We start from the raw sequence: 27,854 nt of genomic DNA on the forward strand, positions 1-27,854 counted from the left end.
CGCTCCAGATGCTCATCTACTGTAGAGGAAAAGACAATCACGTCATCCAGGTACAACAACAGTGTCTGGAAATGCTGGGCACCAAAGATCCGTTCCATCAGCCTCTGAAATGTACCTGGTGCATTACAGAGGCCGAAAGGCATGCGGTTAAATTCAAACAGACCAAAAGGTGTACAAAAAGCCGTTTTTGCCTTGTCCTTCTCTGCTACGGGCACCTGATTATATCCACTGGCCAGATCCATTGTTGAGAACCACCGCGCCCCTGCCAGAGCATCAAGAGACTCTTCTATCCGGGGTAGAGGAAAAGCATCCCTGCGTGTCTTACCATTAAGTTGACGATAATCCACACACATCCGCAGGCTGCCATCCTTCTTCTTAACAAGGACTATGGGGGATGCATATGGACTGCAACTTTCTCGGATCACCTGGGTCTCTAAAAGCTGGTTAATATGGGCCTTAACAGAATCATAATCTGAGGGGGGGATTCTTCTAAACCTCTGTCGCACAGGCACATCATCAAGCAGTGGGATTTCATGCTCAATAAGATTAGTACATCCCAGATCCCCTTCAAAAGCCGAAAAGACAGCATGATGTTTCTTTAGCATGGCCCTTATCTTAGCCTGCTCTGCCTCTGGGGCATTGCCTAGATCAAGGGACTCTATGGCATCAAACGTGCTGCTCACCTGCCCTACCTGAGAACTCATGGTGGCCGCGATACCCAGTCCTTCTGGCTTCTGGGGTACTTCATTGATGCCTGTAGGTAAGCTCACTATTTGGGCCTGGTTCAGCATCCCTAAGGCACAGCGAGGATAGAGTTTAGCACCAGTATTACCAACATTCACCACTGGGATGTAGGCAGTACCATGATGAACTGTGACCATTGCAGGAGATACTAACAAGCCCGCAGGGAGGGCATCGGGGTTAGCAAAGGGTTCAAATAAAGCATGGGCAGAGGGACAATATATTTGTGAACAGGTTGCTGCCACCAACTTAACTGTCCCCCCAGGTATGTAGACTGGATGTCTCCCCCTCACCCTAGCAACTCCGCTGGCACGTGCTGATGTCGTGACCCGGGCCTCATGGCACTTCTGGAGAGCCTCCTTCCACGCTGCCGGAGCCTCCTTCACAAGTGGAATATCAAAGAGGGATGCGGCATATTGCCCAAACAACTCTACATAGCATTCACGTATCACATTCATGCCTAGCACACCCGGAATGTCATCTTCAGGTACAGACCCAGGGGGATCCTTAACCACTAGGATTCCCCTTTTCAGAATGACTGTGCCCAATACAGAAACATCAAGCTCTACATACCCCACATATGGAATGCTAAGCCCATTAGCTGCTGTGAGTTGTAGCCACTGGCATGCATGAGGAGAGTTGCTAAAATGTTGGCGGAAAAATGACTCTTTCATAGTAGAAACCATGGACCCGGTGTCAAGTAGGCAATTTACCTCTACCCCACCCATGCCTACTATGACATGCGGACAAGGGCTAACAATCTGAGAAAGGGACTGTTCGTCTACGGGATGACTTGAGCCTGCAATGCCCCCTTCTGAGTTGTGGCTCTGCAAAACAGAGGGCATTAGTTTTCCGACGGCTGATTCTGTACGGCTGACCTTTGCGTGGGATGGGACTGGGGACGCTGTTGCTGAGAAGGAACCCTTTCATTATCACAGTTACGGGCAAAATGCCCTGGCTGCTGACAGCGTCTGCAAATAACAGGACCACTATTAGGAGGCTGAGACCATCTGGGAGGGTTCTGGAGCTGTAGAAGGCGGGCCGAGAGTTGATTAATTTGCTCTTGTTGTTTCTTTAGCATCTCTTTTATCTCAGTCATGTCAATTTGAGACGGTACAGGATTTTGATCTGACACCCTCGAAGTGTGGGTAGCACACATAGAGGGGACTGAAAAACTGCGTGGCCTACCTTCGGACTGTCTACCCTCCCTCTCCCATCTGATCGCCTCACTTCGTACATCCAGAAGGGTAGCTGCTTGCTTGGCACGTACAACCTGTTTTAAAGCCCTGCGAAGATCTGGATCACCAACATGTTCGACAAACTGATCTCTCAATAAAATGGCAGAGTTAGGTATAGCCTGAGGAGCATTTCTCATAATTTTCTCCATAAGCTCAAATAAAGCATGGGAGTATTCTTGTAATGACTCACCCTCTAACTGTTTTCTAGAAAAGAAGTCCTTCTGCAAAGCAACATATGACAATGAACATCCATACATTTCCTGCAGTATAGCCAAAACCTTCTCTGGGTCCTCACGATCCTGTTTAGTCCTATACTTTATCTCATCTTTGGCGGACCTTTCCAAATGATCATAAATAAAATATGCCTGCTCTATGGGAGTTAGATGTCTGGCCCGCATGCTGGCACGAACCTCTTCAACCCATTCTACTATACTTAAACCCCCATTCCCACTAAACATGGGGCACCTTCTCTCTCTGGGAATGTAGAGGCGTTCAGAGGCTACACCAGGGAGGCCAGCAGACCCAGAAAGGGCAGAGGGCTCAGAAGACTCCAAAATGGGGCTTATAGGGGGGACTCGTCTGGCCGAAAGCTCCTGTGTGAGCTGTTCATTTTGAGCCCTGAGTTGTATCACCAAGTCCCGCAAGTCCTGCTGTTCGCCCTCCATATCTGTAACGTAGAGTCTGGATGTTGAATTGGCACCACGGAACCAAAGTCCAGGACGGGAATGAAGACTCCTCTCCCAAAAGAGATGCCTCTTCAAGAAAAATCCAAGGTCAACTGCTGTTTTTGCCCAAAGAAAACCAGGTTACCCCTTTTTTAAAGAAAAGCAAAACACATCAAAAATTATATACGCACATAAACCAACGGTGAGGGAATATACTAGAAAGACACATCTCTGCTTTACAATCCTGCCGACAACGCCAATTTGTGGAGAGGGAAGGCTAAAACCCTGACAGCTAATATGACAACGCCACTCTGGGAATTTCACCCAGAGAATATACACCGCTTTCACAGGTTCTTATATGTAGAAAGGGAGCAGAGACGTGAGTTTCCAGTTTCAAAGATATGTCATTTATTTAGACACAAGTCAATTAATGACTATAAACAGGGTCAAGTTAAAATTTAAGGTTTATTGCAGAACCGTAGATAAAATTTACTAAAAAAAGGACATCCTACACAGCTGATTACCAGTACAAGATGGGAAATGTCAGGGAAGCCTGCAGGAGTGAGAGTGAGGGGAATAGGAGGGGGGCGTCACCACCACCAGGTATGGGGAAGAAAAGGTCACACACACTGCAACACAAAAAAAACACACAGGTTAGCACACAACAAATTTAAGCATGCAATAAGACCCAGGGAGGAAGAACCCGCCACCCAGTGGCTCACCACCTGCAATCCTGTGACAGCCCACCTGTACTGGCACTAAAAAGGGGCTGAAATGTCACGACCTCAAGAGGTTGGTTTAGGAAAGAAAATATAACAAAAAAACGAAATAACTAAATTAATGAAACCAATGAAATCAACCATCTAAGATTAATAACCAAAACAATATGACCGTAAAAATGTAAAATAAATTTGTAAAGGGGCAAAAACAGCAGTAACCAGAGCTCCTCCTTTACACATACAGCAACTAGGTCATGCGGGAGCCGACATCATCACTTTCATTCCTGTTATGAAAAGCACATGTTAGAATATCATAACATGGAGATAAAAATCACAGACCTATGGTTGATATGTAATGTTTCAATGTTTAAAATCTGAAAACCACTGAGAAGGATGTCTTTAACAAAACATAAAAACCAAAAAGTTGCGTACCTGGGAACTGTGAGCTACATGACCAAACAATTTATCCAAGTCTGATCTGGCACACATAACCACCACACTAAGTGCTGCACAGCATAAGGGGGAGCAAGGGGAGCAGTCACCGCCAGTTAGCTCTCATTCCTGAAATCACACCTGTACAGATGCAAGGGGTGTGCTTAATGCATGTGCCAGCATTTATAAAACAGACAGGACCACAAATGCATACCTTAATTGGATATCGGCATTCCGCAAAAACGTGGAGTCAGGACAGAGTGAGGCACAACCTGCTGCTGGCTGCTCACAGCTACATTTAACAAGAGGGGACCACGGAAATGATTAGTCTCACCTGTTAACAATCGGTGATTGTGGGGTGTGGCTGAACTAGAAAGGAGGGAGGGGGAAATGCTACCCATCACAGTCAGCCTAGAAATAGCGGAAATCATATTACCAGACCCAGGGACCCGAGAAGTTGCAGTCTCCCTCCCCCTCCTCCATGCTGTCACAGGAAGATTGTAAGGATTGATATGCCTCCCTGCCCCCTCACGCTGGCTTCTACGAAGGGGGGCTGCACTGGGTCCTTCCATAGGGTCCTCCGTGTCCACGTTTAGTGGGGGGGTAGTGACAGCAATGGGCTCTGCTGATGTAGATGGCTGAGGAGGGGGAGCAGAGGGATCAAGAATAACTGTCACTGGTCGAGGAATAATCCACTCACCACTCGGTTCATCGTCTCCGTCGCTGGTGGAGGGTGTGGCCGGCGTCCCAGAGTCTGACTCACAGCTAGGAAGAGTGGTTAGCGGCACTGGTCGCAACAGAGTTCGATGAACATATTTGATCTTTCCTGGATCATCCAGGGGCGTAATAGAGTACACGGCCCCACTGCCAGAGGGGGTTGTAACAACTCTATACTTCCTGGGACCCCAAACATCCTGGATCTTTGCTCTTCCTCGAGCGCTATGGTCTTGCAAATAGACCACTTCACCTTCTGTCAGGCTGCCACCAGACAACTGTAGGTCATGCCGTTCCTTCCTGAGGCGAGCTGCCGCTTGAATCCGCTCCTTGGCACCATCAAAGGCAGTCTGGAGCCGCTTCTGATGCTCCTGCAACCAGTCATTAACCGTACCTCTGATCGGTTCCTGAATTCTGCCAAGGAGAAAATCAACAGGGAGTTGGGGCTCCTGACCAAACATTAAAAGGTACGGTGACTCACCAGTAGTTTGGTGGGTGGTGGTGTTATAGGAGAAGGTGACATGTGGAAGATAGTTTGGCCAATCCAGCTTCTTGGCAGGCGGGAGGGCCTGCAACAGGCCATGTAGGGTCCTATTAAACCTTTCACACTGGCCGTTCCCCTGAGGATGGTATGGAGTGGTGTGTGTTTTTTTTACACCATAAAAACTACAAAGCTGTTGGATTAACAGGCTCTCAAAGTTGGGGGGGCCTGATCTGAATGTATTCGGGCCGGCACCCCAAACCTGTAAAACCATTCCCGAACCAACACCCCTGCCACAGTGGAAGCCCTTTGATCACGGGTAGGTACAGCTTGTGTGAACTTTGAGAAGACATCAGTCATGATTAGGACTTGTTCTCTCCCATCCCGAGAGCGTTCTAGCAGAGAAAAGTCAATGGCTAGAATCTGGTTTGGTCGGTAAGCCATCAAATGACCCATAGGTGTTTTCACAGCAGGGTGTACGGGTTTAGCCAAGGTGCACCGTTCACACTTTTGACACCACTCCTTAACATCCTTATACAGACCTGGCCAGTAGCACCGCTCTCTCACCAGGTTAGTGGTCCTCTCCACTCCCTGATGGCCATGACCCTCGTGCAGCTTATGGAGGACCTCTTCCCTCAAGGAGGCTGGTAGCAGCAGCTGGTAAGTTTCCTCTCCACCATCCGGACGGAGGATACGCCGATACAGGAGCCCTTCTCGCTCCACCATTCTATTCCACTGGCGTACCAGCTCCCGTACTGGTTTTGAGAGGGTCTGACGTTCCCTCTTGTCAGGAACGCGTTTGCTGCGCCAAAACTGGAAGAAAGCTCCCAAAACGGGGTCTGCCTGCTGCAGAGTGAGAAGATAGTCTAAGGTGTAAGAGGGCAGGGCCGACATCGACATTTGGGCTACCTGTAGTGGTTGTTCGGTCTTCTGGCACCTCAAGAACTCTGGGAGGGCCGTTCCAGGGTGGGCTGTACCCAGGGCAGCAGGTGTATTGGCACTTTGGTGTTGCCTGGAAAGGGAATCAGCATTAACATTAGAACGGCCCGAGCGGTACCGAATGGAAAAATCAAACGCTGCTAGCTGGGCAGCCCACCGCTGTTCTGTTGCTCCCAGCTTTGCAGTGTTCAGATGACTAAGCGGATTATTATCAGTCCATACAACACACTTTTGGCCCAACAAATAATCCCGAAACTTTTCAGTCATTGCCCATTTCAGGGCCAGAAACTCAATCTTCATGGAGCTGTAGTTGGGCATGCTTCTCTCTGCTGGAGTCAAGGCCCTACTGGCATATGCTACTGGCCTCACTTTACCATCTTGCTCCTGAGAGAGAACTGCCCCCAATCCGCTGAGACTGGCATCCACTTCTAAAATGAAAGGCAGAGAGAAGTCAGCATAGGCCAACACAGGAGCACTGACCAATCTGGACTTAAGGTTCCGGAAGCTCTCTTCACATTGTTCAGTCCAAAGTTCTCCAATTACCTTCTGAGATGCTTTTTTTGTGCGGGAGTCTGTCATTTCGGCAACCAGACGATGAAGAGGGGCTGCAATCTTAGCAAACCCCTCCACAAAACGTCGATAATAGCTACAAAAGCCTAAAAATGATCTCAACTCTGTCACCTTCGTTGGCCTAGGCCAATCGGCCACTGCTGATCTCTTTCCCGGGTCTGTAGCCACCCCATCTTTGGAGATCACATGACCAAGATAATTTACCTCGGTACGGAAAAAACAGCATTTCTCCAACTTTACTTTCAGGTTTTCCTGTTGAAGACGAGACAGCACTGCATCGAGGCGCTCCAGATGCTCATCTACTGTAGAGGAAAAGACAATCACGTCATCCAGGTACAACAACAGTGTCTGGAAATGCTGGGCACCAAAGATCCGTTCCATCAGCCTCTGAAATGTACCTGGTGCATTACAGAGGCCGAAAGGCATGCGGTTAAATTCAAACAGACCAAAAGGTGTACAAAAAGCCGTTTTTGCCTTGTCCTTCTCTGCTACGGGCACCTGATTATATCCACTGGCCAGATCCATTGTTGAGAACCACCGCGCCCCTGCCAGAGCATCAAGAGACTCTTCTATCCGGGGTAGAGGAAAAGCATCCCTGCGTGTCTTACCATTAAGTTGACGATAATCCACACACATCCGCAGGCTGCCATCCTTCTTCTTAACAAGGACTATGGGGGATGCATATGGACTGCAACTTTCTCGGATCACCTGGGTCTCTAAAAGCTGGTTAATATGGGCCTTAACAGAATCATAATCTGAGGGGGGGATTCTTCTAAACCTCTGTCGCACAGGCACATCATCAAGCAGTGGGATTTCATGCTCAATAAGATTAGTACATCCCAGATCCCCTTCAAAAGCCGAAAAGACAGCATGATGTTTCTTTAGCATGGCCCTTATCTTAGCCTGCTCTGCCTCTGGGGCATTGCCTAGATCAAGGGACTCTATGGCATCAAACGTGCTGCTCACCTGCCCTACCTGAGAACTCATGGTGGCCGCGATACCCAGTCCTTCTGGCTTCTGGGGTACTTCATTGATGCCTGTAGGTAAGCTCACTATTTGGGCCTGGTTCAGCATCCCTAAGGCACAGCGAGGATAGAGTTTAGCACCAGTATTACCAACATTCACCACTGGGATGTAGGCAGTACCATGATGAACTGTGACCATTGCAGGAGATACTAACAAGCCCGCAGGGAGGGCATCGGGGTTAGCAAAGGGTTCAAATAAAGCATGGGCAGAGGGACAATATATTTGTGAACAGGTTGCTGCCACCAACTTAACTGTCCCCCCAGGTATGTAGACTGGATGTCTCCCCCTCACCCTAGCAACTCCGCTGGCACGTGCTGATGTCGTGACCCGGGCCTCATGGCACTTCTGGAGAGCCTCCTTCCACGCTGCCGGAGCCTCCTTCACAAGTGGAATATCAAAGAGGGATGCGGCATATTGCCCAAACAACTCTACATAGCATTCACGTATCACATTCATGCCTAGCACACCCGGAATGTCATCTTCAGGTACAGACCCAGGGGGATCCTTAACCACTAGGATTCCCCTTTTCAGAATGACTGTGCCCAATACAGAAACATCAAGCTCTACATACCCCACATATGGAATGCTAAGCCCATTAGCTGCTGTGAGTTGTAGCCACTGGCATGCATGAGGAGAGTTGCTAAAATGTTGGCGGAAAAATGACTCTTTCATAGTAGAAACCATGGACCCGGTGTCAAGTAGGCAATTTACCTCTACCCCACCCATGCCTACTATGACATGCGGACAAGGGCTAACAATCTGAGAAAGGGACTGTTCGTCTACGGGATGACTTGAGCCTGCAATGCCCCCTTCTGAGTTGTGGCTCTGCAAAACAGAGGGCATTAGTTTTCCGACGGCTGATTCTGTACGGCTGACCTTTGCGTGGGATGGGACTGGGGACGCTGTTGCTGAGAAGGAACCCTTTCATTATCACAGTTACGGGCAAAATGCCCTGGCTGCTGACAGCGTCTGCAAATAACAGGACCACTATTAGGAGGCTGAGACCATCTGGGAGGGTTCTGGAGCTGTAGAAGGCGGGCCGAGAGTTGATTAATTTGCTCTTGTTGTTTCTTTAGCATCTCTTTTATCTCAGTCATGTCAATTTGAGACGGTACAGGATTTTGATCTGACACCCTCGAAGTGTGGGTAGCACACATAGAGGGGACTGAAAAACTGCGTGGCCTACCTTCGGACTGTCTACCCTCCCTCTCCCATCTGATCGCCTCACTTCGTACATCCAGAAGGGTAGCTGCTTGCTTGGCACGTACAACCTGTTTTAAAGCCCTGCGAAGATCTGGATCACCAACATGTTCGACAAACTGATCTCTCAATAAAATGGCAGAGTTAGGTATAGCCTGAGGAGCATTTCTCATAATTTTCTCCATAAGCTCAAATAAAGCATGGGAGTATTCTTGTAATGACTCACCCTCTAACTGTTTTCTAGAAAAGAAGTCCTTCTGCAAAGCAACATATGACAATGAACATCCATACATTTCCTGCAGTATAGCCAAAACCTTCTCTGGGTCCTCACGATCCTGTTTAGTCCTATACTTTATCTCATCTTTGGCGGACCTTTCCAAATGATCATAAATAAAATATGCCTGCTCTATGGGAGTTAGATGTCTGGCCCGCATGCTGGCACGAACCTCTTCAACCCATTCTACTATACTTAAACCCCCATTCCCACTAAACATGGGGCACCTTCTCTCTCTGGGAATGTAGAGGCGTTCAGAGGCTACACCAGGGAGGCCAGCAGACCCAGAAAGGGCAGAGGGCTCAGAAGACTCCAAAATGGGGCTTATAGGGGGGACTCGTCTGGCCGAAAGCTCCTGTGTGAGCTGTTCATTTTGAGCCCTGAGTTGTATCACCAAGTCCCGCAAGTCCTGCTGTTCGCCCTCCATATCTGTAACGTAGAGTCTGGATGTTGAATTGGCACCACGGAACCAAAGTCCAGGACGGGAATGAAGACTCCTCTCCCAAAAGAGATGCCTCTTCAAGAAAAATCCAAGGTCAACTGCTGTTTTTGCCCAAAGAAAACCAGGTTACCCCTTTTTTAAAGAAAAGCAAAACACATCAAAAATTATATACGCACATAAACCAACGGTGAGGGAATATACTAGAAAGACACATCTCTGCTTTACAATCCTGCCGACAACGCCAATTTGTGGAGAGGGAAGGCTAAAACCCTGACAGCTAATATGACAACGCCACTCTGGGAATTTCACCCAGAGAATATACACCGCTTTCACAGGTTCTTATATGTAGAAAGGGAGCAGAGACGTGAGTTTCCAGTTTCAAAGATATGTCATTTATTTAGACACAAGTCAATTAATGACTATAAACAGGGTCAAGTTAAAATTTAAGGTTTATTGCAGAACCGTAGATAAAATTTACTAAAAAAAGGACATCCTACACAGCTGATTACCAGTACAAGATGGGAAATGTCAGGGAAGCCTGCAGGAGTGAGAGTGAGGGGAATAGGAGGGGGGCGTCACCACCACCAGGTATGGGGAAGAAAAGGTCACACACACTGCAACACAAAAAAAACACACAGGTTAGCACACAACAAATTTAAGCATGCAATAAGACCCAGGGAGGAAGAACCCGCCACCCAGTGGCTCACCACCTGCAATCCTGTGACAGCCCACCTGTACTGGCACTAAAAAGGGGCTGAAATGTCACGACCTCAAGAGGTTGGTTTAGGAAAGAAAATATAACAAAAAAACGAAATAACTAAATTAATGAAACCAATGAAATCAACCATCTAAGATTAATAACCAAAACAATATGACCGTAAAAATGTAAAATAAATTTGTAAAGGGGCAAAAACAGCAGTAACCAGAGCTCCTCCTTTACACATACAGCAACTAGGTCATGCGGGAGCCGACATCATCACTTTCATTCCTGTTATGAAAAGCACATGTTAGAATATCATAACATGGAGATAAAAATCACAGACCTATGGTTGATATGTAATGTTTCAATGTTTAAAATCTGAAAACCACTGAGAAGGATGTCTTTAACAAAACATAAAAACCAAAAAGTTGCGTACCTGGGAACTGTGAGCTACATGACCAAACAATTTATCCAAGTCTGATCTGGCACACATAACCACCACACTAAGTGCTGCACAGCATAAGGGGGAGCAAGGGGAGCAGTCACCGCCAGTTAGCTCTCATTCCTGAAATCACACCTGTACAGATGCAAGGGGTGTGCTTAATGCATGTGCCAGCATTTATAAAACAGACAGGACCACAAATGCATACCTTAATTGGATATCGGCATTCCGCAAAAACGTGGAGTCAGGACAGAGTGAGGCACAACCTGCTGCTGGCTGCTCACAGCTACATTTAACAAGAGGGGACCACGGAAATGATTAGTCTCACCTGTTAACAATCGGTGATTGTGGGGTGTGGCTGAACTAGAAAGGAGGGAGGGGGAAATGCTACCCATCACAAATATAACATCAAATAAATGTCTTCATGTAATAGTGTAAATCAAATCATTATTATTTAATATTTTTTATTTAAATTAATTATACCATTCTATTATTTATTCATATATTTTCAGTGATTTATTTGTATAAAATGTTAACAAAAAATAAAAGAATTGACCGAAAAGATTAATGAAAACTACACAAAAATCTACTACAGAAAGAATTTATATACTTGAATTTTTCTCTAACACGTTTAAACGAAGCACTCAATATTCATAGGTGACAGCTCCATGAAGATTATCCAATTCAAAAGCATTCTTGTTTTTCTTTCCTCCTGTCTGTCCCTCCCTCTCAGCACTAGTGCAGTAACTTGTTGTCCCTTCATTCTCTGAAAACCATAAAATCAGCATGAAATCAACATCAATCTGTGCTTCCTCCCTACATGAACACAGCGGCATTAGTCAGGCCTGGGCAAGATGTTTAGGACGGGAAATGAATATTGCCTCACTGCTTCTCTATACATCATACGATCAAGTGACAGAGACACAGAGAATACATTGGTGAGGCTTCAGTGAGAGTGACAAGCAAGCGTCCATCATGTTCACGGAAAACCATTAAATCCACCCTGTCTTTGAGGATTTCCGTATATGCACTGACCTGTACATCGAGTCCATCTCACTGGAGACTCGTAACTGTCATCCTGTGCCGTCACTGCACAAATTTTCTTTTACACCTCTGACCTGTTCGAGGCTTGTGTATTCAGATACACGCTCAAACCTTCTATATTTGTGAGGACCTTCCATTGACATAAAGCATTCCCTATCCGCTTAGACTAACCCTAACCATCTCCAGTAAGCACCTAACACTAACCTCTATACTAAGCATAACCTAGTTGTAACCTTTATGCTAAAACCAGGTCTCAACAGGTTTTAACCCTCAATACGTTGTGGGGCCCCACAAGCACAGCGTGGCCTCACAATTCAGTTCAAGTCAAAGTATTTTTGTAACATCAATAACAATTCAAATTGTCTCAAGACGTTTTACATAACCCAGAGCAGCACTAAGATAATAGTGCCAAGTTTAGTATTCCATATAATGCCCCACAGAACATAATAAAAACAAGAGCACACACAGTCAGGTCTTTACCCTGAAACCAAACCTTAACATGTTTTGCAAATACAGGAAACAGAAAAATGACCCCACAGCGTTAGTATTGTGCAGGGTCCCCACAACTTAATATAAACAAGAACACACACACAGTGCTTTTTTTTAACATCTGCCTCACATAAATACAACATAAATCCAATAAAACCATCACAGAGCAGGCACAAGCATTGGAAAAGCTACCTGGTACTCTTCACTCTTGACTGCATGACCTCTCCCACCTTGGGGATTCTGGTTATTGAAAGAGGAGACAAGAGGAAAAAAGAAACAGGCAGACATGAAATACTCAGAAATGTCAGTATCCCATGCTTTATTTAAAGTGTGCATGACAAAATGAGAGCTGAAGGTCAGGTCAGTAGTTTATGAGGTACAGTTTATGGTCGGTTACTTTATACCTCAACAAACATAGCTATGATTGTCCAGGAGATGGCACTAACACAGGGACGACTGAAAGTGTTTTTGCACCTCTCTGCTGACACACAACAGAGAGTGGGGTCTTTTCACGTTTTTAGAGAATAAATTTAACTTACTGAATGCTGTTGTACTGAAAGAAAGTTTACAGCTCATACCAAACAACAGCTTGGCTCGTAATATTTGTCCAAGTGCTGTACACATGTTCGGGATTGCATTAGGGATTCAAGAGCACAGGAAACTGCACAACAAATCAAATCATCTTGTCCCAGTAACAAACTTCCTGAGGGAAAATTAAACTGGGATATGAGACTGACTTTCTTTTTGCAGAGTGCAACTGATCATGAGGGGTTTCTGTGCTTCAGGATTGCTCTTTGAAAACATTTATGGCAGATGGAGGGAAAACATGTGTTTTTCATGGTGGAGCTTCAGTTAACACACTCTACATGAAAATCCTGCGAACATCTACAAACACGCATTACGCTGCTTTATAATTTAATTTTGAATGCTGACAATGGCCACTGGAGCCACAGGTGGCAGTGAATGTATAATGGTCCACATAGTCTTAATTACAGAATAGGAAAAGGACAAGGCTGTGTTTATCCATCCGTTATCTAGTATAATCACTTCTTCTGTAGAAGGTCATGGCGTCTGGAGACAAGAGGCAGAATACACCCTGGCCACAAAATGAATCACCAATTAACCTAAGGCCCTGGTCAGACCTGTTATTAACATGCCTCCTGGGTGATCAGATCACAAGCTAGCAGCTCTGAGCTCTTGTGTTTACATCCAGCATAAACATGTGTCTCAAGTGACCACTTGTGGTCATTCTTAGTTCTGTGGTGTATACTCTAAACATACTTAGACTACATATGATTTGAGGTGCAGCGAAATGTTGTGCAAACAGCAGCTGTCTCAGTATGATTCAATACTGTCTTTAGAGCGTGGAAAGAGAGAGCCCATGCAGGCACAGGGAGAACATGCAACCAGAAAGGCAGAAACTTCAAGCTGTAAGGCGACTGTGCTGGCCATTGCACCACTGTGATGCCCTTCCTATTTCTATGAATTTTTATTTTATTTTTTTTCCAATTATACAAGGATGAACTGCTACCATCTGGTAGATGGTTCAGAACACTGAAGGCCAGTACTAATAGACTGAGGAAAGGCTTCTATGCAAGAGCCATAATCGCACTGAACAACTCGAACACTAAAGAAATAAAGTGGATGTACAATAATTCCCATAGTAATGTGCAATACATGTGTGCAATAATTTCATATGTCCAACTTATAATAACTTTCATATGTGTAATGTGCAATAATTTCTCACAACAAGTGCAATAACTTCATGTTGCAATAACAGTGTTATGTCATGCAAGTGTCTATAGTCTTATAGTTTTGTACATATTCTTTTATTCTCGTTTTCTTACATTCCTTACCTTTATTTTTATTTTGTTTTTCACTGCACCTAAGGGGGGACCTCAGGCCTCGTTAATTTTGTTGTACTACAATGACAATAAAGACATTCTATTCTATTCTATCCTAAAACATTGCATATATTTGCTTTAATGTTGCATGTTGTAGTATGTGATTAATTTTTATGGGGCTCTAATACACCCCTGTCTTTACTAAAAAGGACTAAACGCAGGGAAGCATTTTCTCTGTTGGACTCTTATGGGATAAATGAGCATGCACCAACCAAGAAAAAGGAGTGGGAAACTATCTCTCTGCTCTGTTTTACTTTAACATGGTGGTATAGGTATGGTATAGTTTACACATATAGTTGAATTGTGAAATCCACAAATTGTTGCTGAATGAGGAAAAAAAAAATGCTCTCCAGACTTCTGTAGCCCACTCATTTTCTCTGCTTGAGGCCAGGAGCTCACAGCTACATTAGCTACTCTTGGCATAGCAATACTAATATCTGACTACATTGTACTACAGATGAGTTGCATTGGATAAGAATGTGTGAAATGTAACAGAGGTGCAAGACAAAATAAATCAGTGAAGTAGCAAAAACGCAACGGGTATGAGACGGTGTTGATAGCCGAAAGCAACAATCCCTGCAGGTGTCTTCAGCCTGTAAAGTGTAAATGTTCTGCCTCCCCCAACAACTTGGAAGTCGCGCGAATGTGTTCAGCATGTGCAGATATGCACTCTCTCTGGCAGTCATTTATTTCTTTCCCACTGCATTTCTCAGTGCTCTGTTTCCATGGTAACAGGCGGTTGCAGACAGGCTGTCTTTTGACTAACATGTCCAACATGCAGAAACAGGAAGTCTGTACAGTGAATGAGGTCAAGACAACTTTGCGGGTCATAAAAGCCACTGTGACACGTTTTTGTGAGCATTGTACTGAGTGGTGTTCAATTATGTGCTAAATATGGTGATTATTTTTAAAGTGTATTTTACAGTTTCTGTTTCTATGGTTGAGAGGAAAAGGGAGTATGCTTCACTTTGTGCAGAAGTGGTTGTACTTGCTTTGTTTCCCCTTTGATACCAGCCCCCTGCCTGCCAAAATCAATGCTAGTAAAAGCCCTTCAGCTTCAATCACATCACCGCAGAGTATTTTATCAGTAATCAAATTGTCCTACAATGGACACCACCTGCATGAGCACGGACATGCACGCGTCCCGGGCTCGTCCACTCACATATACACAAAACCTGTTCGCTTTGCACACAGGCAGATGCACACACACGCTGAGTGAAGTGAGTAAGACCAGTAGCTGGATGAGATGATCTCATCCTGAGACGCTGAGAGGATGATGTCAGATTTTAGATCAGGACGCTCGTGCTGCCGCTAAGCTACTGTAACTGTTTATGTTTTTACAGGCCACGAGGGCTTGCAGGCCAGCAGAGAGGAGAGGGCGTGGGCAAGAGCTTTCAGGATATTACTTTTGAGAAAGCTGCATCAGCTAATATGCATGTGTACTTTGCAAACACTGTAACAAATAACTAAAAGAAATCTATCTAGACTAAATTGGTGGTCATGAAGCCAATAACTAGGCTATTTGCGAGAATGCATCTGTTTTCCTTGGGTTTTAAATCTGAATCCTTTATTTCAGTTTTGTGGGTCTGAGGAGATTTCAACTTCAGCACGGAGAGACGTGATTTTTACATTTCTCGTCCTCTTCCTTCTCTTCAGCTTTCATGTTCTGTAAAACGTGTGATTCTTCACCCTGCTCCCCTAGGGCATTTTTCTTACCTCCCTCCCCTCCCTTCCTCCCCATGGGTGTTTCCAGTCTGCTCCCTCTCTTTCACTTGATCTCCACTCCTTATTTTCCCCTGCACTGGCTCTTCCTCTAATCTTTGTTCTCCCAAAGTCACTGAAATAATCTGATTAATCTTTTTTCTCCTCCCCTTCCACCACACCCCAGTCTTCTTTCTTTCTTCCTCACATTATTTCTTCCTTCTGTCCATCTGATGATCTCATTTCCAGGATGTCTAATGTCACACGTGCGCTTACCGTAAGGAGGGTGGCTGGAGAGGAGAGGAGAGGAGAGGAGTGACAACAGGACACGCCCTAATGTGACCTCATGCATATCTCCCTCTCTCTCCTCCAGTGCTGTGAGCTCTCTCCTCTCATGTTGCTGGTGGACGGCGTGGTGACATCATGTAGCCTGTGTGAGCTGAATACAGGATCAAAGGGCAGCAACAACAGAGCTTTTCTTCCATACTGATCCAAGGATGGTATGCCACGATTTTAAAAAAAACATATTTGCCTCGGTATTTGTATCAGAAGCAGCACAAAAGCAAGAAATCAAAATTCTAATTGGAAATTTCTGTAACTTTCCAATAAAGAAAATCCACTGTCTTGCCCACTTCATGCAGTAGCTATCCAGCTGTGCCAAGGAGAGGACATGTGCAACATTCAAACGTCTCTTTCAAGGTTTTTTTTTTTTTCCTTTGGCTCTCGGCACGCCCGCTTCTGCCTCTATTCACTTCTAACCTCAAGGGGATTCAGCGTGTTTCGAATCACGGTTACACTACGATAATTGGGCTGTTCCTGCCCTGCTTGGGTTCTTTATTAGGAATTAGTAATGAAACATGTAATAAAACACTCACTGTTATATAGTTGAGCAGCTGTTACTTCCAGTGACCCCAAAATGGGTCCAAATTTGAATGTCAGTAAAATTAAATTCGTTTCCGTTCCTTACCAAGACGGTAAGGTGTCCAACACTATCAGAGCAACACATGAACAATAAAACGAGTCCAACAGTGCTGCCATAGCTTCTGTTCTAGTCTCACAACAAAGAACTTTAAACTTGAAATATGTATATGCCATAAATGTTGCATATTGTAACTGCTAACAGAAGCGTCATTATCAAATCCCACTAAGAAGAACTGAAAAAACTGCTCATGACTACTTTTATTGACCTGAAAATATATTCATTTTAAAATGCAAGCAAGGAGATTATTGTTAAAGCTTTGCTAAACTGACTTAAACAATTAATATTACCATTAACTGAGTCAGGCAACTGACTAGTTGTATGGGAGTGACCTTTTTTACGAGAACAGAGGAGGTAAAAGAGTTAAAGTAATAGCTGTAGTTTTAGTACAAGTTGAGGGAGTGCAGTAGGTGTAAAAGGTGTACCCTAATATATAAAAAAAACACAACACAAATACTGTTACTTGTGTAGTTTTCTATACAGGAGAAGTATTTAGGAGTAGTTTTACCAGTAGGTGCAGTAGCAAACATTACGTGCGATAAACTGCAAAAGGTTCTCCTCTTGTTCCTGTGTTTACACTTAAGATCTAAATAATTAAGCATCCTGCGTGCTTCCTAGCTCGACCCCCTGCTGGGGTAGACCCACGTGCACGCACATTCACACCAGTCTTCACCAATTTCTCTCAGTACTTCACTGAATTCTCCCGTGCACACACACACACAATCACACACTCCTGCGCCATATAATAAAACACAGACTCTACCACCCACCCTGCAGTACAGCACAAAGAGCTGACAGCCCTCCCCCCACATCCTTCCTCTCAGCTCCCATTGGCTGAGAGGCTTGGATGCTGGCAGTGTCTCAGACCAATAAGGCGTCTCCAAGGTGATGTCATGGAGGCAGCACTGATGCTGTTGCTGATGCTGTTGCCCGGCGCCTGCATCCGTGCAGCCAGACTGGGGTAACCGTAGTCACGGGTCCACCATCAGCATCAGAGAAGACAGGGACAGAGGGGGGGTAAGTCTTCAGCACCCCGCAACACAAAACGACTGCTTAAAATCTGTGTTTCACTTTTTAAGGTTATGTTTCATTGCACAGCCGAATGATGCCTGCATGTTCGTGTTTGTGAGTGCGTTGGCGGGGCGTAGTGGGGCGAGGGTGAGGACAGTGATGATGCAGTGATTCCTGCTGACAGGAGAAGGAGGAAAAGGAGAGAGAGGGGGAGAACTCAGTGTACCCGCAAACTGTATAATATGAAACCAGTGTCATTTATTATTGATCCTCCTCCATGTGTTCAAATGCAGCTTTGTTTCTGCTTTGAGAAAGAGAGAGAGAAGGAGAGTGGGGGAGGAAAATGAGGGAGTTTGTATGTGTTCATGGGCTGAAAATGTGTGTGCGTATGTACGACCAGAGAAAGGGAGAGAGAGTGAAGAGGATGAGAAGAAGTAATCAGCATTTGCAAAAAGTTCTGATTTGTCTTATATTTTTGCCGGTCTTTGAACCTGCCAAGTTTATTATCTGTTACTATAATGTTACATTTAGCCGTTCAGTGCTCTAGGTTCATTACTGTGTGTGTACACTGTCTTTGTATGTGAAGACAAAAGGTAGAAAAATGTAAATTAGTGCTGAAATCCATCCTTTTTGCTTGGTGTGCCATTAAACATTAATGTGAATTTAACTATTTTCACAAATGTCAGTATTCTCTTAGTGATTATATGTGCTTTAAAAATTTCCAAGTGACACATAAAAACTTTAAAGTGAAGTTGAAATATGTTGTTGTAACTGCATCTCTGGTGAGAAATCAGAACATTACAATCTGAGTATTATTAGAAACAAACGTTATCCGCTCTGGTTTCAGATTAATTCAGGTGCTTATGTTTGTCACACGGTCATTTCCAGTATGTAGGTAGTACATCAAATACTACGCCCACAGAAACAGCGATGAGAAAGAAAGAAAAAAATCTTCCTGGGAAATTAAGGTTCGCCCAGGATGCTTAATGTATCAAAGCTCTGGGCCGGATGCAAAAAAATGAGACGTCTACTTTTAGAAAGAAAACCTGAAAGTAGAACTGCTGCAGGCATGGAGTTATATTAAAGTTCTGTTTGCTCTGGACTAGAAATATGTTTTTTGAAACATAAAGCCCTGAGATTTTCTACAGCTGGATAGATTTCAATAGATGACGACCTCACAGCCGGCTTCAGTTGCACGATAAAAGTGATAACACTGTCTGTCTAACATGAAGCTACAGACATTATTTGATTAGCTTAGCCTAGCACAATGATTCTAGAGAGTGGGAAACAGCTATCCTGGCTATGGCTAAAATATACAGGCACCTGCAATACACTAATTTGCAGAAAAACACGTAATTTGTTTTTAAATAAATGTCTGTCTTTTTGTACTGGCTAGCTAGTAGCCAGTTTCTACTCTGGTTGCTGAGCTAAGCCAACTGATGGCTGGGTGTAGCTCTTTAGCATGAAGACAGGCGTGGCATCAGTTTTCCACTATCCCACAGCAAAAAAACTAAAACAAAATGTTAAAGTTTTTGTGGGATTCAAAATTTAAAGAGTGATTACGTAAATATGAGTAAAAGAAATAAGTTGTTGCAGTTTCTGTTATTGTAATGTGCAATCTCATCCAGTGGCTTCCAGGAGAAATGTTACCATCAGCATGGATGAAGGGCAGCGATCCCCTGGGATGAAAAGCCATGAATATCGTAAAATAGCATAATGAATAACTTCGCTTTGATATACCTGTCAAAACAACGCGACCCCACATGTTCCCTCTTGTGTATTCTCTCTCTATCTCTCTCTCTCTCTCTCTCTCTCTCTCTGCGTACTGACGAGAAACTGTGCACTCCTATTCCTGCAGGAAGCAGTGCATTGATCTGCAACCTGGGTGGTTTCACAAGATGAGAAGCAGCTGTGTGTGTGTGCACGCACATTCCAACAGTGCAGCAAAGCAGGGCATTTACTGCCTGATTAGGACGTGTGTATGTGTTTGTGTGTGTGTGTGTGTGTGTGTGTGTGTGCAAATGTACTTTGTGTGTGTCCTTGTGTGCGTTCATCCCACAGGGATCCATGTCAGCGTGGTCGGGTGAGCGTGTGCAACTGCACAATATAATGAGATGGGACTTCTCCTTAGTGACATAGGTTGTCTCATTAGTATACTTCTGTCACTCGTCAGCCATTTATCAGCTGACAGACTCATAGATAGATAGATAGATAGATAGATAGATAGATCTTGTAGTTGCCATGAGCTATTTCTACAGTCATTAGCAGGATGCTAATTCTATGTAGCTGGAGTGAGGATAGCTTATCTTACCTTAGCATTAGTACAGGACACAGGTGGAAACAGCGAGCTTGGCTTTCTCCCAAATTTAAAGAAAAATACATCAAAACTCTCATAAACTGAATTCGATTGCTAGCTCAATCACATTTCACCTTAGCTGCAGCAAATACAGAGCTAATAAAGAGCTGAGGCACCGAGGTTGATAATGTCCGATGAATGAATTACATCACACAGAACATACATCACAGAATTCGCTATTTAAATAACATTACTCATTCATATTGAAATTTTGTTTGTCTCTCCTTCATAACATGATCAGTTAGCCTCTCATTGCAATTAAGCACGTTCCTGGCAGTGTTGCCGAATCCGGCTGATGGTTTCCAGCCCAAAAGCTGTCCCAAAACCAGCAACAACAACAACAACACATACAAAACTAATTATAGGACTGATATTTTGTTTAGTACTTTAACCACCCAGAATGCTTACGCTAGTGTGGCCTATCATACAAAACAATGCAACTGAAGGATAGAGATATCCAACAACAACAGCCAACCACCACAACTACTCACATCTGGCTAGCCTGAAGACATCTGAAGACATCATGTGGTCCACCTTCTAGGTGGCAGATGGATCCTTCTCTACGTGACTTAGTTCCCCTTGGTTAAAGTAGTTAAAGTACTATTAGGAATCAACAGGAAAGGGTGGGGAGTGCTCATGAGAACTCCTGGTATGACTGGGTATGACGGGAAAACTCCTGGAACACCAGAGGGTAAAAATGAGAAGTAGCAAAAACAATTGAAAACAAGGGCAACTGGACTTTTTTGGAATACACAATGACCTGGATGAGAACCTTCACAGACAGAAGTGGCGGTACTACCCACTTAGGTCACTGACAATAGGCATCTTCCTCTTTAAAGAAGAAAAAGCACTTTGGTCTTGTTTCAAATCAGCATTAAAAGGTAGAAAGAAAAACTGCAGAAATAATCCCAAACCCCCCAAATTTTGTTCACCCACCCAGCTCAATTTTTACCTGCTAACTAAAATTCACAACAACCCAATTAGGCGTAACAAATGGCTAATCTGGCAACACTGATTCCTGGCTAGTTCCTGGCATCAAAACAATCCAGATGTTCTGACCCACTGCCTTTAACATGAATGTCTTCATCGCTAGCTAACCGGCTGCAACAGCAAGAAAATGCACGTTAGCATAAGCTAGCAAGCTCTCCCAGAACCCATTCAGATTCGAATGCAATGTATGCAATATCTAATATCTTTACAAGTGGGTCTTGTCCGCTGATCCTTCACATTATGTTGAACCATTCCTTTAATCCAACTGTAGCATAGATGTCTAGTTAGCAGTTAGCATTCTGAACATACCAGACGTCTTTAAATTAAAAGAGAGAATAAAATGTAAGCTTTTTTTTTTCAGTTCTTAGATCACACATCCCTGTTTGTTATCCAGCTGAGCAAATGAATGCCCCACAGAATAACTAATATATGAAGCTAAAATGTTAGTCTGCAGTTTTATTTGAACCTCATTCTGGTGCCGTCCACATAATAAGAGAGCTGATATGATATGCAAATGATTCCCAGAATTAAACGTAATTAGTGTGTGCACTGGGCTGAGAAAAGGTCAACAAGATGTGCAGGGCACTCCTGGATTCTCACATGATCAAATGTTTCAGGGAGCAAACAAAAAGTATTTGAGTAATCAAGACATTTAAGTATTTGTTGATGGGATTAAAACTGAGCAGCAGTCCTTCAGAACAGGATGTGTATTTTTATTTAATTGAGGGAAATGTTTTCTAGGAAGAGTCGCATTCACTGAAATGTAGCAGGGAAATGTGAGTTAGCTAAATCACTGTGGCTTATTTTCATCACTCGGTAAATCCGATAATTTAGCCAGCCGGCTTAAAGATCTCATAGCACGAGAGATACAGATTTATGGCGGCCTTCACGTCCCATCGATTCGCTGCTGACGAAACCATCTGACAGACAGGGGGACAAACAGTGATAGCAGGTGGTGCCGTCATCTCACTGCTGAGATCATTTGCAGCTTCTCTCCCTCCGCACAATTCACTTCACTTCACTTGAGTGTTCAAATTCATTCAAAAGGTAATAGAATTATTGTTGAATTGCATTTCCTCTCTGTCAAGCAGCCAGTTGTTGATGCGTATAATCTGCAATTAGCAGTCTAATGTATCACTGCGACATATTCAGCGTACTGCAGCACTGTTTAGAGGTTTGAGGCACTCTCTGAGCAGGTGGTGAAACAGGCTGGTGTCATGCCTTGTTATTTATACCAACCTCTTCCTTTCTTGCATCCTCACAAAGATTTACAGTTGCTTCTCCCACTTGTGTCATTGCTGTAATTCATTTCAGAGGCCTGGAAGAAAAAGAAAAAAGACCTCCTTACTCCCAAATTTGTATTTTCCTCACTGTTACTTCAATTAGAATCAGACGGATGAGTGTGACGCTAGACGGCTGCTTTCATCTTCATCTGCTAACCTGCTAGGTTGGTTTTTGCAACACCACAATTGGTTCGGTAGTCCACCATATGAAGTGACAATGGGCCTCTCAGTGAAGGTTCAGTTAGCACACAGTGGAAAATGGTGAGATTAAAAACGAAATTGAAATGCAAAATATTGTGAGATGAAAACATCAGACCTAGACTTCCTCGAGAGAATACATTAAACAAACTGAAGATTTATCATGTGTTTCAGATTGCTTCTGTTTGTTTGAGGTCTGACTGCAATCGATTAGTGGATCTGACGTCTGGAATTATTCCCGCTACCTTTTTCTCACAATGAATATTGACATAAACAAAGTGGAATGTGATGTACATTAATTCACAATGTCGGTTGCTGATTTCATGGATATTTGGTCAAATTTTACACTAAATTTAAATAGAAACTTGGGTGCCGTGTAGTAGCTAAACCTTTTTGCATTTTGAGTATTTGCATTTTCATTTAGGGACATTCATTTTTAACTTTTGCATCAGACACAGTTTTTAAATGTACAGTATAAATACATGTCCAGTTGCATTCATAGATTTGTGTTGTATGTGTTGGCAACAAGGATGAAGTTTCCCACAGAAGGAACATCTACCGAAGGTTACTCCATTCACGTTTAAACAAGATTATGATGTCTAAGGATATTGACTCATTGAATGTTTTATGATACTGTAAACCTTAATGGTAAAGTGTCTGCACTACGTAGTTCTTTATGATGTCTTTCATTCATCCATTCATAGATACGCCAATGGCTAATGGTGGCAGAGTTGACATATAAGGTGCTTGCCTGTCATTTTTAACATCTTTGGGTCCAGTGTTTTGCCCAAGGACACTTTGGCACAGGGAGGGGCCACAATCAGTGGAGCCGCCTATTGAGTGTGCATGAAGATTTATTTTCACTTGTCATTCATGTTTACTTCCTTTATTTGATTTTTGCAGCCTGCCAAGGTATTTTAAAGTGACATCGGACATTTATTCTTCGTCTGCACATGGTATAGTGTTTATGCACTGATCACAGGGTTGTTGGTTTGATCCCCAGTCAACCCTGTCTACATGTTGTTCTTGAGCAAGACACTGGTCACACCATGCACCAAAAGTGTCCCGCTAGAGGGTCCAGTCTGGCCCACAGAAAGAGTTTGCAAAGTGTGAAAATTACATTGAAGACCTGTTCACTAGAGGTTGCACAATTTGTGGTTGTTCATAAAATGTTTTGTAAAAGGATAGTTTATTAAATGTAAACATTTTTATGATGCACTTAAACAAAGAGAAAAATCTGGATCGTTCAAATGAGTTTGATATACCTGGTATAGAACTTGCCGTAAAAACGCAACATTAACGCAACCGTTACTCTCGGACACAGATTTGTTCTACTGTTGGTAAAATTAAGCTTAATAACCCTAAGAGGAAAAATAAGTCTGTATTCAGACACTGCGTCTCTGATTCATTATATGACCTTTGAAGCTGTCTCACTCAAGCCTTCCTCTCTCTCTTTGCCTCTGTCCCCACATGGCTCTCTCTGACAGAGTGAGAAGGATCGTCAACATCCCTGGAGTGTTACACATACAGTGAGAAGATGACTCTGGCAGGTAAGTGCAGTCACAGCAGAAACCCATTCACCTCACCTTCGCTGCATATACTGCACTGCTGACTTTAGATTCATTACCTGCCCCTTGTCATTGTCATGACTGTGATTATAACATAATGAGAACAAGTAGTCACCGTCACCGAAAAGGACAATTACATTAGTTGTCATGATTCTGTTTGACTTAACCAAGTGTGTGTCCTCAGCCTATAAAGAGAAGGTCAAAGAGCTCCCCCTGGTGTCTCTGTTCTGCTCCTGCCTGAACCCACAAACCACAGAGAAACCTACTTACAAGGCAGAAGGTAAAAGAAATCTCCTTCACACTGACTTGTAACAATTATAAGTATGTACAATCATCACAGCCAGAGGTCGCATGTCATTCTGGGTGATGTAAATGTAGAAGAGATGTTAGTTAAACAAGAAAGCATGTGTTTCACCCAAAACATTTCATAGTAAATAAATAATGGCTGGAATTCATCACCACAGATGCAGTGGACTTGGGCTGGTGCGTCATTAAAGACGTGGAAGTGATTGAGCTGAACAAGCGGGCATCCGGCCAGGCCTTCGAGGTCATCCTCAAGCCCCCATCCTTTGATGGCGTGCCAGAACTCAACGCCTCCATGCCGCAGCGCCGCGACCCCTCCCTGGAGGAGATCCAGAAGAAGCTGGAGGCTGCCGAGGAGAGGCGGAAGGTGAGGGGAAAACAGTTGCTACCTGGTGCATCACTGCAAGCACCAGAAACCAAACTGGACGTGTGGCCTAAACCGCAACCCCAACCCCTGCTATTTGTGGCACATTCAAGCATTGTGAAACATCTGTCGACACTGTTTGTGGGCCGCGGGATTTATGAGCTGAGGAGAAAAAAGGGAGGAAGCGGATAAAAGGAAAGTGGGAGGGAGTGCTGGTGTGGACGCAAGGAAGGGAGGAAAGTTGAGCCGGGGGAAGGTGGGAAGATGAAAAGAGGGACATGAAAGAACAGAGACGATCCGGCGAGGACACAAACACAATGGCTCATGTTTATCAAGCAGAGAGGATAGTGGAAAGAGAGGGAGGGAGAGAAAGAGGAAAGGTGAGGAGAGGAAAATTACAGCTGAGCCAGAATTTAGGGAAGGCATCCTGCCAAAGACTGGTCACATAGGGTAACTCAAACATTTTCCATGGATTACACAAAAATGAATAGTAAATGACTATTCCTTGAAACAGCACTCACATTTACTCAAAAACTAAATAATGACTTATAATAACAGAAATCATATTCCCCTGTGCCTTTCTCAGGTTGTACACTTGGCCTGTATTTTTTATCTGTGCAGCATAATTTCTGTGATGTGACAGATGTCTATATGCTAATAGAGAAGGGCTGGTCTCCCTCTCACTGTAGTTACACACACTTTCATGACTTTAACCCTAAACATAACCCTAAATGATTGAGAATATAGAGGATGAGTGTTGTAGTTTGGGTATAAGTCACCTGTTGATTCCAGCCTTAAAATTCTTTATCTCCCTCCAGTGCCAGGAGGCTGAACTGCTGAAGCACCTGGCAGAGAAGAGGGAGCATGAGCGCGAGGTCATCCAGAAGGCCTTTGAGGAGAACAACAACTTCATCAAGAACGCCAAGGAGAAGCTGGAGCAGAAGATGGAGGCCAACAAAGAGAACAGGGAGGCCCTGCTGGCAGCCATGCTGGAGAGGCTGCAGGAGAAGGTACTGCCAAGTTGGTTATTGAATTTCCAACCATTTCGAGCTTTTCAAAAGGATACAGTGTTCTCAAACCTTTGGTTTTACTGGGAATAAAAACACTCTCTACCATTTCTTTCTCAAGCATAACATGGAGGTTCAGTATCTAAACTTTCAACATGTCAGGTTTTGAAATACGTCTCTAAGAATGGCAAGGGTTTTTGTCTGGATAACTACCACAGACGAGACAGAAATATCAAGTTTTCCACCAACAGTTTTCCATTTATTTTCATTGCCTGGAGACTGTCTTTTTTCTAACTGTTGTTAGCATTCTTTACATCTTCAACTACAGCTACATTTCTTTCTGACTAAACATTTGAACCCCTAAACGTAAATGTCTGGCAGCCATTTTCCAGCTAAGCCCTAAAGTATATGTGATGCTTTAACTGTGTTTTAAAAGAGTAGCTCAACTTTTTTTTAGATAACTATTTATTAAAGGTCTTTCACAGAGTCAAATGAGATGATTGGTACTAAACTCACACTGTTAACTTTCATGTTGACTATGAAACTAGTACAAGGGTCAGATTAGTTTATTTTAGCTTAGCATAAGGACTGAAAGCAATAGTTGTTCATCGAATTTGTTTGTGCACAGATAAAACAAACACAATAGACCACAGTCTACAGGCTACGTCACATCTACGTCATGGCAGTTAGCTGGAGGCTAAAACCACAGCAGCTATTGTTATCAACAAGTCATCTTGCTGCGTTGTAGGTTGCCAGAATCGGAGACGTATGGTTAATATCTCCAAAGTGAAAATTTATCGCATACCAGCAGCCACTCAGAGTCAAAGAGGCGATCATCAAAAATGCTTGTGTCTGTGTTCATAAAATAGCATTTGTTAGCTCCCACTAAAAAGTTAACTAATGTTAGAATAATAAGCTACACTGATACTCTGATAACAAGCTTCATTCACTTCGTATTTTGCTAATAACTAGCTAACAACAATTTGCTTTTACGTTATCCTCTTAGCCATTAGCCTGGGTAATAAGCTCCGTTGGCATATTGATTAGCCTTCTCAGGCCTGTGGAGTGAGTGACCATATATTTAGATAAAAAACTGTCAAAAACAAGCAATTAGCTTAGCTTGTGCTAAGCTAGGCTAATTGCTAATTAAGGGGTCAGGAGAACTCGTATTCCCTTGTTTATTAAGTTTTAAAATTTTCAGTAGCCAGCTAATAGCTGTTCATGGAGAGTGGAAACAGCAGAAAGCAACTTACCTGGTCTATCTTCCAACCAGTTCCTCTAGATATGTTACAGTTATGTCTTGTTTGTCACATTTGTTTTATCTTTTCCGGGACCAGTTGCCAGACAACTTACATACACACTCAGGAAGTTACTGGTCTCAGCCAAGAAATAATCCAGCACACAGTCTACAGTAAATCAGTGAATTGTTTATACCACCTCAGGAACAGATGAACAGACATTAGAGTATTTTCAGAACCTTTCCTTTAATGGTTACAATATTATTGAGAGCTAAATTTAAACGTTTTCTTGAGTCCCATTTTCAGTTTGCTATTCTATTTTACCGTTGTCCAAAAGCTCAATAAGTTACTGAATATAGTGGAAAATGGTGTTTTGTTTTCCACTGGTCTCACTTGCCTGTTAAAATCTTTACGAGCAGCCGCTGAGCTGCTCTTTTGTTTCTGCAGGCCCTCCTTCATTAATGCAAATACATTCATGAATGCTAATGGCCCTAATGTTGCTGTGTCTGTGTTTGTCTTGCAGGATAAACACGCCGAAGAAGTGAGGAAGAACAAGGAGATGAAGGAAGAGGCCTGCCGGTAGACGAGTGGAGTGAAGGAGCCAAAAGGGAGAAAGAGCGAGACTGGGAGTATTTTTTTTTTTTTTTTGAGTCTGTGAAAAAGATTAAAAAAAACAGTGCAGGAAAGAAAAAAGAACACGACAACAGCAACTCTAAAACAAAGTTTGGAAGGCGGGTTTTCATATATGATGTGTGCTGTAATAATTCTCAACAAGCTGTACAACACTGACAGTCGATTAGCCAACTGTCAATGTTCAAATTTCTCTTTTGTCTTCT

The 27,854-nt window shown here is 43.6% G+C and overlaps 1 protein-coding gene across 1 annotated transcript; it reads left to right on the forward strand.

Moving 5' to 3' along the window:
* Nucleotides 1-23,096: 23,096 nt before the first annotated feature.
* stmn4 (stathmin-like 4) lies at nucleotides 23,097-27,601 on the forward strand (the record flags this gene model as incomplete). The annotated part of the gene is made up of 5 exons (XM_084559759.1): nucleotides 23,097-24,088; nucleotides 24,291-24,386; nucleotides 24,571-24,776; nucleotides 25,592-25,783; nucleotides 27,542-27,601. The coding sequence occupies exons 1-5, from the start codon at nucleotides 24,076-24,078 to the stop codon at nucleotides 27,599-27,601; spliced, it is 567 nt and encodes a 188-aa protein (XP_084415885.1). The 5' UTR covers nucleotides 23,097-24,075.
* Between the last annotated feature and the right edge of the window lie 253 nt (nucleotides 27,602-27,854).

This window comes from Chelon labrosus (assembly GCF_963514085.1).
Source record: "Chelon labrosus genome assembly, chromosome: 14".
NCBI classification, from domain to species: Eukaryota; Metazoa; Chordata; class Actinopteri; order Mugiliformes; family Mugilidae; genus Chelon; species Chelon labrosus.